This window comes from Ilyonectria robusta (assembly GCF_021365365.1).
Source record: "Ilyonectria robusta strain PMI_751 chromosome Unknown BGZ61scaffold_19, whole genome shotgun sequence".
Taxonomy (NCBI): domain Eukaryota; kingdom Fungi; phylum Ascomycota; class Sordariomycetes; order Hypocreales; family Nectriaceae; genus Ilyonectria; species Ilyonectria robusta.
In genome coordinates this window covers 960,767-972,180 of record NW_025764453.1, presented here as the reverse complement: position 1 = coordinate 972,180, position 11,414 = coordinate 960,767, and the positions used below count along the sequence as shown (strand labels likewise).

The 11,414-nt window shown below is 55.9% G+C and overlaps 6 protein-coding genes across 6 annotated transcripts; 3 read left to right on the top strand and 3 right to left on the bottom strand.

Annotated features, from left to right (window-relative positions):
- Positions 1-839: 839 nt before the first annotated feature.
- On the top strand, positions 840-1,436 carry BGZ61DRAFT_360050 (acyl-CoA N-acyltransferase; the record flags this gene model as incomplete). Its single annotated transcript, XM_046241134.1, has 2 exons — positions 840-1,126; positions 1,193-1,436. 2 exons carry the CDS (start codon positions 840-842, stop codon positions 1,434-1,436), a joined length of 531 nt encoding a protein of 176 aa, XP_046100544.1.
- Positions 1,437-1,597: 161 nt separating this feature from the next.
- On the top strand, positions 1,598-2,498 carry BGZ61DRAFT_76786 (uncharacterized protein). Its single transcript, XM_046257076.1, has 2 exons — positions 1,598-2,280; positions 2,358-2,498. Exon 1 carries the CDS (start codon positions 1,758-1,760, stop codon positions 2,235-2,237), a length of 480 nt encoding a protein of 159 aa, XP_046100543.1. The 5' UTR covers positions 1,598-1,757; the 3' UTR covers positions 2,238-2,280; positions 2,358-2,498.
- A 184-nt stretch (positions 2,499-2,682) lies between these two features.
- On the bottom strand, positions 2,683-3,598 carry BGZ61DRAFT_360518 (uncharacterized protein; the record flags this gene model as incomplete). Its single annotated transcript, XM_046241179.1, has 3 exons — positions 2,683-3,129; positions 3,183-3,395; positions 3,476-3,598. 3 exons carry the CDS (start codon positions 3,596-3,598, stop codon positions 2,683-2,685), a joined length of 783 nt encoding a protein of 260 aa, XP_046100542.1.
- A 1,069-nt stretch (positions 3,599-4,667) lies between these two features.
- On the top strand, positions 4,668-6,604 carry BGZ61DRAFT_397025 (chaperonin 10-like protein). The gene is made up of 4 exons (XM_046242970.1): positions 4,668-5,153; positions 5,242-5,612; positions 5,678-6,086; positions 6,157-6,604. The coding sequence occupies exons 1-4, from the start codon at positions 5,097-5,099 to the stop codon at positions 6,478-6,480; spliced, it is 1,161 nt and encodes a 386-aa protein (XP_046100541.1). The 5' UTR covers positions 4,668-5,096; the 3' UTR covers positions 6,481-6,604.
- A 395-nt stretch (positions 6,605-6,999) lies between these two features.
- BGZ61DRAFT_76722 (NADP-dependent oxidoreductase domain-containing protein) lies at positions 7,000-8,305 on the bottom strand. Its single transcript, XM_046257075.1, has 5 exons — positions 7,873-8,305; positions 7,775-7,802; positions 7,585-7,718; positions 7,284-7,530; positions 7,000-7,229 (listed from the first exon to the last, which is right to left on the bottom strand). Exons 1-5 carry the CDS (start codon positions 8,194-8,196, stop codon positions 7,033-7,035), a joined length of 930 nt encoding a protein of 309 aa, XP_046100540.1. The 5' UTR covers positions 8,197-8,305; the 3' UTR covers positions 7,000-7,032.
- Positions 8,306-9,678: 1,373 nt separating this feature from the next.
- BGZ61DRAFT_481829 (t-SNARE) lies at positions 9,679-10,708 on the bottom strand (the record flags this gene model as incomplete). The annotated part of the gene is made up of 2 exons (XM_046249341.1): positions 9,679-10,379; positions 10,471-10,708. The coding sequence occupies 2 exons, from the start codon at positions 10,706-10,708 to the stop codon at positions 9,679-9,681; spliced, it is 939 nt and encodes a 312-aa protein (XP_046100539.1).
- Positions 10,709-11,414: the final 706 nt, after the last annotated feature.

Here is an 11,414-nt window from a genome sequence, read left to right as displayed (position 1 = left end):
CCTCAGGCAGGTACCGTTCATTTCTCTGCCATCAAACTTCTCGTCGGACTTTGGCTTCTTTGATCCCTTTTTCAGAAGTGGCTCTGTGACAACTATTTACGATGGCCTCACCAGGGTCAAAGCCTCCTCGACTGCCGAATGCCGGATCTACCAATGCGGTCATCTCTTGTCCCTGAAAGGGCCATGAGATCATCATCCCGGGTTCGATGGTCATGCAAACCAGCCGGTCGTTGTCGGGCCTAAACCAAGAGAATCGGATCCAGAGACGATCGTCGGTCGGCATGTTGACACTGGCAGCGGGAAGAATATTCCACGACGGGTGCCATTGATGCCTTTTCCCAGCTGACACTAATAAGCCTTCCACATCGCCGGGTGCCTGAGCCTCACCGACCTACCCGTTGGTCAATTTAAGGGGGGCCAACGGGTACCAGCAGCCATGATCGGAGTGGCCTTGAGGCGCAGCATGATTGGGTGAGCGGGTTTCCCCTATCCTGTCGCTCTGGCCGCAGCACCGTGGGGTCATTTGGCAGTGAGCGCCCCGCCCGCTGAGACTACAGTACTGTACCGTCCACTGTTGCCCTGGAGTGAGCTCCCCGGCCTAATAATAGACCAATCCAGCAGATCCAGCTACGGGGCGATCTGACCGGAAGCGTCCTCGACTCCAGCCCCAAATCATCCTTATTCAACTTGCCTTCCTCGACATTGCGCGCTCCTCGTCCACGACAATTGAACTCCGAGTCCCCTCCTCACGCTCTGAAATCTCTGTCTCCTCGACTCCCACCTCACGAACGAATCCTCCCCCGAACGCGACCCCGCGACCCCGCCAAACCGACACCGCCATGGCTCAAGAAGGCATCTTCGCTTCCAGCCTCCTCTCCCCCGAGGTCTCTGCTGCCCTGCCTGAGGGTTACACCCTCCGCGCCCTGCGCAAGTCCGACTACGATAGCGGATTCCTCGATTGCCTACGTGTTCTCACTACTGTTGGCGACATCAGCAGGGCCGATTTTGAGCAGCAGTACGACCACATGGCCAGTGCCGCCAGCTACTACGTTATCATCATTGAGGACACCACCAAGACTGAGCGCCCCGTAGTTGGTACGGGTGCTTTAATTGTCGAGCGCAAGTTGTAAGTCGACTAGGGTCCCCTCGGAGTCTTGGAAATAATTCACGCTGACCAACCCTCCCTATACAGCATTCACAGTCTTGGCGCCGTCGGCCACATTGAGGATATCGCCGTCGCAAAGGACCAGCAGGGCAAGAAACTCGGCCTCCGAATCATCCAGGCCCTCGACTTTGTTGCCGAGCAGACTGGCTGTTACAAGAGCATTCTCGACTGCAGCGAGGCTAACGAAGGTTTTTACGTTAAGTGCGGCTTTCGACGAGCCGGTCTCCAGATGGCCCATTACTACGAGGAAACCAAGGGTAAATCCCACTAATTTCTTTCCACAAGCTGCCTTCTTGCATGCCATTGGCGGTCTTGATGGCCTCTGACATGATCCTCTCCTTTCTCTTTTGTCGACACCATCTCCGTGCATCGCACCGAGGCTGATGTGGGTTCGTATGGCGCAGGAAGCAAAATCTAGGCCTAGAAGGTTTACAAACCTGGTGACGGGAGAATATAGATCTTTTAAAGTCGTAATTCTTTGTGTTTTTACCATGTTCCCTCCTCGTCTCTTTCAAGCGGGGTCTCCGCTCCCTTTCCAGCCCTACCGACTGCCACCTGGTCAAGATGACGTGGGATTCTAGACACTCGGGAGATGGACTTCGTACTCGGATGTAGGCACAGAGACGGCGGACATATCAGACCCCGAGAAGGTGGTCGCCTTACCTGCAGTATGACAGCATTACACTCAGCCTCGAGGCGTTGGGCCGTGCAGCCAAACATCCTCGAAAGCGCCGCGCTCAGTCACATGAAGGCCGGATCTCATCCGCACTCATTCGGAGATGCTTCCACAGCGATAGCGAATGAGAGCCTCTGGTCGGAGTATATGTGCGACAACATGATGACGATCGTAAGCATGTGGCCTCGGCTTCCGAGTCATCATGGAGGAAGTTCAGCGACGTATAAGAATTCCCGACAGCCCATGGCCGTGAGATTTCACCCTCCGAATCCCGCATACGATCTGAAGGCGGAGACTTTCCTGATATTATCTCGACTAAGAGAGTTCGTCAAGTTCAATACTTTTGTACTTCAGTCAAGAAACAGGCAAACTCTTCCAAAATGTTTGACGAACTAAACGGTTCATTCGCTCGGGTGCGCATTGCCGCCTTGCAATCTACGTAAGCCAGATGCTTCCCTTCCTCTTCCCAGTCTGAATCACCCACAGCAGCTCACGCCGCCTTTTATGGACGTCTAGCATCCTCGCTCGAGCTTCTGAGTCGGATCGCCATGTGGTCCGGCATCAGCGCAACAAGGTCACAGTCGTCGCTGGCCCAAGGGGCATCCATCGCTTAGAGAAGAAGAGACTGGTTCGGGCGAGGCGTGAGTGATAACTCGTCTCCAGTCCTACAATTTCAGTTGCTTTATGGGGGTCCGTCGATGATTTAAGAAAGGCGAGGAAGCGAATCGCATACCAAATGGGGAAGCCGGCGCGGGTGTTTTCAATGACATTTTATTCTTTTTTCCGTCTATGATTATTATTCTTTCTGTCTGTTTTCTGCCATGATGCACGCAACACACAATCATCGTCCCATCCAGCCACCGTCGACAACCAAGATGTGACCACTCACGTAGCCACTGGCCTTGCTAGCGAGGTAGACGGCGGTACCCTTGAAGTCGTCTGGCGAGCCCCAGACCCCAGCAGGAATACGAGCGGTAATGCTGGCGAGGCGCTCGGGGTTAGCAAGCAGGGCCTCGTTCATATCTGTGGCGATGTAACCAGGGGCGATAGCGTTGACGGTAATGCCCTTAGCGGTCCATTCGTTGGCGAAGCTCTTGGTCAGCTGGCCAACGGCGCCCTTGGAGGCAGCGTAGGCAGGCACGGTGAAGCCGCCCTGGAAGGTCAGCAACGAGGCAAAGTTGATGATGCTGCCGCGACGGCCGGTGACGGGGGAGGGTTCGAGACCGAGCATGTGGGCGCCGACATCGCGGCAGAGGGTAAAGACGGCGTTCAGGTTAACTTGGATGACCTGCGATATCGGTGTTAGTGGGGGATTCAGAAGAGCCAGAAAAGTTGACTGACATCGTTGAAGTCCTGGTCGGGGAACTCCTCGCAGGGGTGTCGTCGCTGGATACCGGCGCAGTTGATGAGGATGCGAATCTTGTGGCCGTCGGCGAGGATCTTGGGGACGAGAGTGCCGACGGACGCGGGTGAGGAGAGGTCGGCGGTGTAAACCGAAGCCTTGCGGCCGAGCTTCTCAATGGCCTCCTTGGTGTCGGTAGCGGTGGTGTCTCGCTGAAGGAACAGAGTCAGTGTCAGGGATTGCTCTTGGTGGAAGCCAAAAGGACGCATCGTCAGTGAATGGCATGACGCACCTGGACCAAGATGATGTCGGCACCAGCTTCGGCGAGGCCAATGGCAACGGCCTGGCCAATGCCACGGGTGCCGCCGGTGATGACGGCCGTGTGGCCTTCGAGGGAGAAGAATGAAGAGGCCATCGGAAATGAATTGAGTCTGGTGGAGGGTTGGGTACGGAAGTGCAGTCCCGAATGTCAAGGAGATGCAGCTGGGAGCGTGAGTGCTTTTACTTCCCAGGCGGTGGTTTACAATTTCCAGAGCAGATAACGCGTAGCGAGGGGCAGCGGGCGGGCAGACGCGGGGGGAGTGGGCGTGCTGGGCGGGATGAGGGGGGCGATGATGAAGTGGGCGGCGGGGTGTAAGTCTATGTAAGTTGTAGTGACGCTTCACTTTTGCGGCTTCACAAGCGTCTGGCCTTCTTTCCATGCATCTGCCACTCGGCGTCGTTCGACCTTCATACGCCGAGCGTAGACTAATTACATCCCATGTCCCGCCTGACCTGAAGAATGTTCACCCAATGCCGACTGTGGGGATTACCGTCGCGCGGCGCACCACAGGTCGGATGGGCTTCGGAGACCATGCCGAGTTGGAGGCGGGCATGATGCCGTTTTACGTGGGAGCTGGGTCCCCGCTAGAGCAGCCAGCAGGACGGATCCAATGGAATGTACTGGTACATAGACCGCTGATTGCGATTCACGGGACACTCGCTATTTCGTTGAGTCTGCTACTTGATACATTCATTACGGTGTCGTCCAGCTTAGTGACGAGAAGACTCATCATGAGAAGTCTATAGCCGCCCATCTGCGGGGAACGGAAACACTTTCCCACTTGCGGCTCATCCCTTAGAAACTAGGTACCTCTCAGCCCCAAAGAAACGGGGAACATTGCCCATTTAACCCAATTCTTCAGAGCCCGCCTTCAGCAACAAGCCCCGTAGCCGTTTTCAATAGCCGATCTCAATAGCCGGCCTCAAAGGCCGATTCAAATCGCCACGCCCTATGACAAGCCGTCGCACTACTATGCTACCAGTACATGGCCCAACCCGCCATGAACAATATTATTTACTCTCGACGGGCGCTGTCGGGGAAAAAGAGAGGGTCCCGCCGCGGGGGAGGGGTAAATGTTCCTGGCATGTGTCTTCCTAGCTCCAGGGTAGCCTCACGCCAGCCAACCACGGCCCTGCCAAATCGTCATTCTGCCACCCCCCGTCGCCCTTCACGATGTACATGTACTGTACCTCCGAGCGCGCCCCAGAGCAACGCGGGCGAAGGATGGATTTTTTTTTTCTCCTTCTGCTTCGACTTGTCATGGGGCGAGGCGTCATGGGGCACATCGTGGGGCCGCGACTCGGCTCTCTCCCCGCGCAATGGGCCATCGACTGGTGTTTGTATTCGATATCGGAGCCGGGGTTAACTGCTTCATCCCACCTTCGGCGGTGTCCCCTCTCTCAATTCCGTCCCCCTTCTCGTCCAACAAATTCCGTTGATTTGCTTTTCTCTTGATCATCCCAGCCTTGTTCTCCTTTCTCATCCAAGGATTGGCACTCTACAACACGCATCAAGGTCCCCAATTGACCCGGTCTGCATCGTCCACTCACCATCACCATCCCCCAGACGCCCATTACCTCACCTCACCATAATGTCGACTCAGAGTGTCACAGCTTCCGTCCTGCACGGCGAGAAGGATCTCCGCCTGGTAAGCCTTACCTTCTTCACTTCTTACCTTCTCACCCTCTGTCTTCCGCCTCGACATTTCCGGTTCCATCGGCTAACAACTCTCACAGCAAGAGCGAGAGCTTCCCGCGCCCGCCAGCGATGAGGTCCAAGTCGCCGTCCAGTCCACCGGCCTCTGTGGCTCCGACCTGCACTACTTCAACCACTTCCGCAACGGCGACATCATCGTCCGCGAGCCCTTGACCCTGGGCCACGAGTCCAGTGGCACCGTCGTCGCAGTCGGTTCTGCCGTCACCGACTTCGTTGCTGGTGACCGCGTCGCCCTCGAGGTCGGCCTCTCCTGCGAGGACTGCGAGTACTGCGCTGAGGGCCGTTACAACATCTGCCGCGGCATGAAGTTCCGTAGCTCCGCCAAGGCAAACCCCCATGCCCAGGGAACGCTGCAAGAGAAGATCAACCACCCTGCCCGGTGGTGCCACAAGTGAGTCCTCGTCGCCCTCGCCTTGAGCGTACGTACAACAGAACATACTCACTTACACCTCCAAGGCTCCCCGATAACGTCTCCCTCGACCTGGGTGCCCTCGCCGAGCCTCTCTCCGTCGCCTGGCACGCCCGTGATCGTGCTGCCCTCCCCGCTGGCTCCACCGTACTGGTCCTCGGTGCTGGTGCCGTTGGCCTGCTCGCCGCCGCTGTCAGCAAGGCCGACGGTGCCAAGACGGTCATCATTGCCGATATTCTCAAGGACCGCATTGACTTTGCCGTGGCCAACGGCTTCGCCGACGCCAGTGTCTTGGTCCCCATGGAGCGCCCCCAGACCATCGAGGACAAGCTCGCCTACGCCCAGAAGGTGGCTGCCACCGTCCGCGAGACTGTGGTCCGAGGTGAAGCTGTCGGCGAAGTTACTGCCGTCTACGAGTGCACTGGTGTCGAGACATGTGTGCAAACCGCCATCTACGTAAGTTTGAATCTCAAAATGCTCGGTCATGAGACATCCTTTCCACAGAGATCTAACGCCGCGTACATAGGCCACCAAGCCTGGAGGCAAGGTTCTCATCATCGGCATGGGCACACCCGTCCTCACCCTCCCCATCTCCGCCGCCGCCCTGCGCGAGGTCGACCTCGTCGGCGTCTTCCGCTACGCAAACACATACCGCAAGGTCCTTGACCTGCTAGCCGATCGTCCCAAGGCCATGCCTGATCTGAGCACGCTAGTGACACAGCGCTTCAAGGGCATGGATCGCATCGAGGATGCCTTCAAGCTGGCCGGCAAGATCAAGGATGAACAGGGCAACCTGGTCATTAAGGTAGTCGTCGACATGTCGGGCAAGTCTCGAACTAGTGTATTGTAGATGTACCTGATGATGAGCATTTCTTTACGGCACTTTATTTAGAAAAATGGCACGGGTGGGCGGGTTTGTGAAATGAATGATGAGTCTAGGTAGTCTTGGGTAGCAACATGATTTTGGATTACAAGCTTCATTGTCCGTTCACTGCATTGCGTGCCCAACACGGGAGTCATACTCATTTCAACGATTTTGTCTGTAATTCACCAACAGCACTTTTTTTTTTTTTAAAGCTCTCCTTTCACATGACAGTGCACATCCCGCTCCGTTGTGATGTCATGAGAGATCTGTCGTTGCATTGAGCCAACCCATCATCTTCGACCCCCACGCGGAAAAAGTCGCGGAAAAGACCCCGAACGGAAAAGTAGTCCGAAAACGGAAATCCCCAAACAAGCAAGTCACCAATTGGGGGCTACAGCATTGCTGCGATTGAGATTGGGGTTCAATGTTTATTCATGTCTTGGCCCAACCAGAGGCTCTAATCTATTATAACATCTTATTCACTTTAATCTTTTTGTTCTTTCATCTCATTGTCTCATCCAATACCCGGGTGAGTGTCTATTGCTTGTCGGGGAAACCAAAGTTGATGCCGAAGGGAGGGTAGACGTATCGCTTAAGCTCGCCCTTGCTGGCGAGGTCATCGGAGTAGTCATTGAGGATCTTCATGTCATCGGCGTCCAGCACGACAATCTTCTTGTTGGCGGAGATGCGCTCGGGGGTAACGGACTTGGCCAGGACGGTGGCGCCTCGTGCAACTAGATGGGTTTGTCAGTATGCGTCAACGGATATTTTGGAGCGAGGAGTCTTACCGTGGTAGCTGAGGAGGACGGTGGAGGGAGAGACGCCCTTCTTCTCGGCAACCTTGACGACGGGCTCAGAGGACATCATGGGGCCACCAGTGCTACCCAGGGGGCTGTAGGCAACAATGTGGATACCCTTCTCCTTGCAGTAGTCGACAATCTCCTGCTGGGGCAGGCTGGGGTGGTTCTCAATCTGGTTGATGGCGGGAACGATGGTGGCGTGGGGCAGAAGCTCCTCGAGGTACTTGACGCTGTACTACAGAGGTGTGTTAGTTTGTGCCGTGATTTACTGGCTAGGGGGGCAGCTTACGTTGCAGACACCGACGGCCTTGGTCTTGCCGGTGGCGACAAGCTTCTCCATCTGCTTCCAGGTGTCGACGTGGTTGTGGGTGCGGATGATGTCTCGCGAGCCATCGGGGTTGGTGGGGAACTTGTCATGGTTACCTAGGCGAGGTTAGTTGATGGTTTGAAAACGAGAAATTGCGGTTTGTGAATCTTACCCTCGGGGTTGAGAAGGAGAGGCCAGTGCTAGAAACACATAGTTAGCACGCCGAGGTTCTCGGTTTTGTTGTAGCAGCAGCTGCAGGGGAACACTCACAACCAGGAAGAGGTCAACGTGGTCGAGACCAAGGCTCTTCAAGCTCTTGTCGAGGGCAAGCTCGCAGCGGGTGTTGTATGTAGCCCAGACCTTGGTCATGACAAAGACGTCCTCGCGCTTGACGCCGGAGTCGAAGGCGGCCTTGAGGCCCTCGCCAACCTCGTCCTCGTTTCCGTAGCAGTAGGCGCCATCAACGAGCGTGTAGCCGTCCTTGAGGGCGTATTCGACGGCAGTCTGGACCTTGCCGGGCTCGGCCTGCCAGGTGCCGAAGCCAACGGCGGGGATGTCCTGGCCGGTGTTGAGCTTGAAGGAGGTGGCGGCCATTGTGAGAGATTGGGAGGTTGAATTGAGAGGGTGGATGAGTGGGAGAGAGGGAGGGAGTAGATGGTCAGGTAGTTATTTACAGAGGGGAGAAGAGAGAGAGGGGGAGAGATCGGTGTCCATCGCGCGAGAGCGGGAGTCCAGGCCGTTATAACCACGGCAATCTTCCCACATCAACACCCGCCAGCACGGCCAACTGTTCTAAACAACAAGCGTCTCCGTCACTCGCCTCGTCTTTCCGTACATAGCCCGTCTCCCCCTCCCCCTCCCCCTCCCCCAATGTTTTCACTGCGAGCCGGCTCATGGTCGCTCATCGGCGGGGTCAAGGCCGAAACCCGCCAGATAAACCCCACTACACCCCTCCTTGTGCCTGATTTCGTCGCTGCCAAGGGGTCGCGCAGGGGAGCGGGGGAAGTTTCCAGGGTGCCAGGTTGGGGGGCGTGTGTGGGAGCGCAGCAATTGTACCGGTACCGTCTGCAGTGCCGTCAGTATCAACAGCGAGTTGCCGAAAAGACGGCGCGGGAGTGGACGCCTGTAGGGCGCAACGGGGCTCGTCCCGCCTGTTTCTCGGGGTGGGGTTGGTCCGAGAAGCTGCTCTTGTGTGGGCCTGGTCGGCGAGAACCCCGGTCAATAGTCTGCCCCCAATGTTCACCATGCCATGTACAGTACGAAGGGTGTACAGCCAATGGATGGCACACCACGGTGACAGACCACAGAGATCAGAGTGACACCGGTCGAGTCGACGGCTTGGCCTCTTTCCTTGGTCGTTGTTGGTCCTCTCTTCTCTTTGCCTTCTCTTTGGGATGAGCCCTCTCCATACCGTACGCCCAAAGCAACGCCTCTCGGAGTTGCAACCACGGACAATCTCACTTCAGTCAATTCACATACCTCACAGACGAACCCAGCCCCCGGATGAGTGCGTAAAGAAGTCGGTAAATATAATAGTATCCCCCGACGAGGGACATCTTCCCATCTACAAAGCATACTGCTTGCCATGTTCTCTACACATTTCCCCCCACGATCATGTCGTGTCGGACCCATTGCCAAGCCCGGATCGCATCAGACAGGGTCGGACCTGACCAAACCAAACCAAATCAACCCAACCCAACAAAGGCGCCCCCATGTCTCCTTCATTATCCTTTTCAAGGCCCTTCTATGTCGCATAGACTCTAAGGGAGGGGAACAAATGAAACTATACATACATGCAAAAGAAAGAAAGAGAAGAGCACTGTTAGTGATATCCATTACAACGAATAGTGCCATAAAACTCGCCCTTCCCCTCCCCACTTCCTCGACACTTCCTCTACTTATTTCCCTCGACTCGACTTGTCTTGTCTATAAGTTCATCAAGTCTACCCCGAGACCAAGACCCAGAGTCTGCGGTAACACGTCAGTATCAATCGGAATAATAAGAGGGAGCCAAGGCTTCGCGAGGGCCGCATAAGACGGACACCATAGCGAGGACCAGACCCAAGACGGGAAGACTCACAGGAAGAAAATCATCAGGACACCAAACATCTTGGCTATCAACCACCGGTTGCTTGAAACCCGAGACCAGTATTTGAGTAGTTCTCGTTGCGCGCCCTCAACGTTGTCCACCACGTCTTCCGTGTTGGCATCGATTCGCTGGATCATCTCGCTCTGTTCCGAAACCATCGTTGCCAGCTGGCCAAAGATACTGCCTAGCTCGCCGATCGTCTTCTCAATCGCCTCGATGGCCTCACCTCGTTGCTGGATGTAGGTGTTGTTCGGCTGCGCCTCCTCCATCATCATCAACTGCTGGTCGCCCACTGGGTTGAGCGACAGAGTGTCGGCCCCCGGGGCTGGAGAGTTACGAGCGGGGGTTCCGTAGAGTGGTGATGCGGACTGTTGGAGGGATGGTTGCGTGTGCTGGGATACGCTCGAGATGAAGTTCTCTGTCCTCGACCTCGATGCTTGAATGTTCTTCGTCCTCGCCTCCAAAACATCCTTGAAGTTGACTGATACATCTGTCAACTTGCCTTGCAGCAGATAGACGACGTTCTTGTTGTGTTCGCCCTCCTGGTCAGCCTTGGGGTGCTGTTGCCTGGATAGCGCCTGAAGGGCACCAATCTGATGGTTGATAGACGATAGATCTTGCTTGATGACAAAGGTGAGCTCGTTGATTTCGACCGGTCGATCATCGAAGAGGGTGCGTCGCTTTGCCACTACCCGCGGGGTTAGTCTCTTTCTCAAGGGAATCACAAGGCCGGACGTAGAGGCCGCGTCATGGGCCACTGAGAGGGTGCGAGAACTCACGTTGTGCTAACTTCTCCAGCTTTCCCATTGTTGCCGAGATGCCTCGTCCAATCTCGGCTGCCTGCCTGGCAAAGTCGGATCTCCTGGGTCGGCCATCGCCGTTGGCGGCTGACTTCTGGGCATCGGACAGGAGGGACCTTCGCTGCGAGCCAACTTTGGACGAGGCCTGGCGGCGCTGCGCCTGTACGAGCACCGATTTGAACTCGGAGGTCCGATCTTGGATGGATGCGACAGCCATAATGGTAACTGATTAGGGATTGCGTCGAGGACCGACTGCGGCCAGCGCGGCTTCGATTCTCGAGGGTGTAACGGTAGAGGAAAGGATGGCAGATGACAGATGACGGGTCTGCCAAGGCGCCTTGAGTTCGTGGTTATTGTCGGAGTCGGGATCGATTGTTCAACGTCGATACCTCGGTATGGATGTGCGCGAATGAAGTACGAATACGACGCGAGGCGCGATGGGTGCAATATCGAGGGGGCGCAGGGCGGACGTGGGTTCGGTGATGAGATTAAGACAGATTACTCAAAAGTGCGCAATGAGACACGAGGATGTAGATGCAGAAGAAAAAAAAGGGAAATGAGATGTCAGCGAGTCAAGGGTTGGGCGGGGGGAGGAAAAGCTTCGCAGCGTGGGAATGTCAGAGACAAATGAGGCTTGGCCACTGCGCCTGAAAGGGGATCTGGATGGCGGTTTGTCTCACAGTCCAGGGTAGCCTACCACTCCCGCCACGTTGGCCCGTTCGCACATCCGAGGTAATCCCGCTCCGTGGCTTGTCAGACCCGTATTTGATAACTTCTGTGGCCGTGCAAGGGCACCCGCCACAATAAGCATGTCCGAGTCAGCGCTGCAGCTGTGAAGTCCGGCATTAACAATGCAGGTACATCATCCGCATTATGCTACGTTACGCACACCGGGGAAGTCTTAATTAGTGACCCAGACGTAA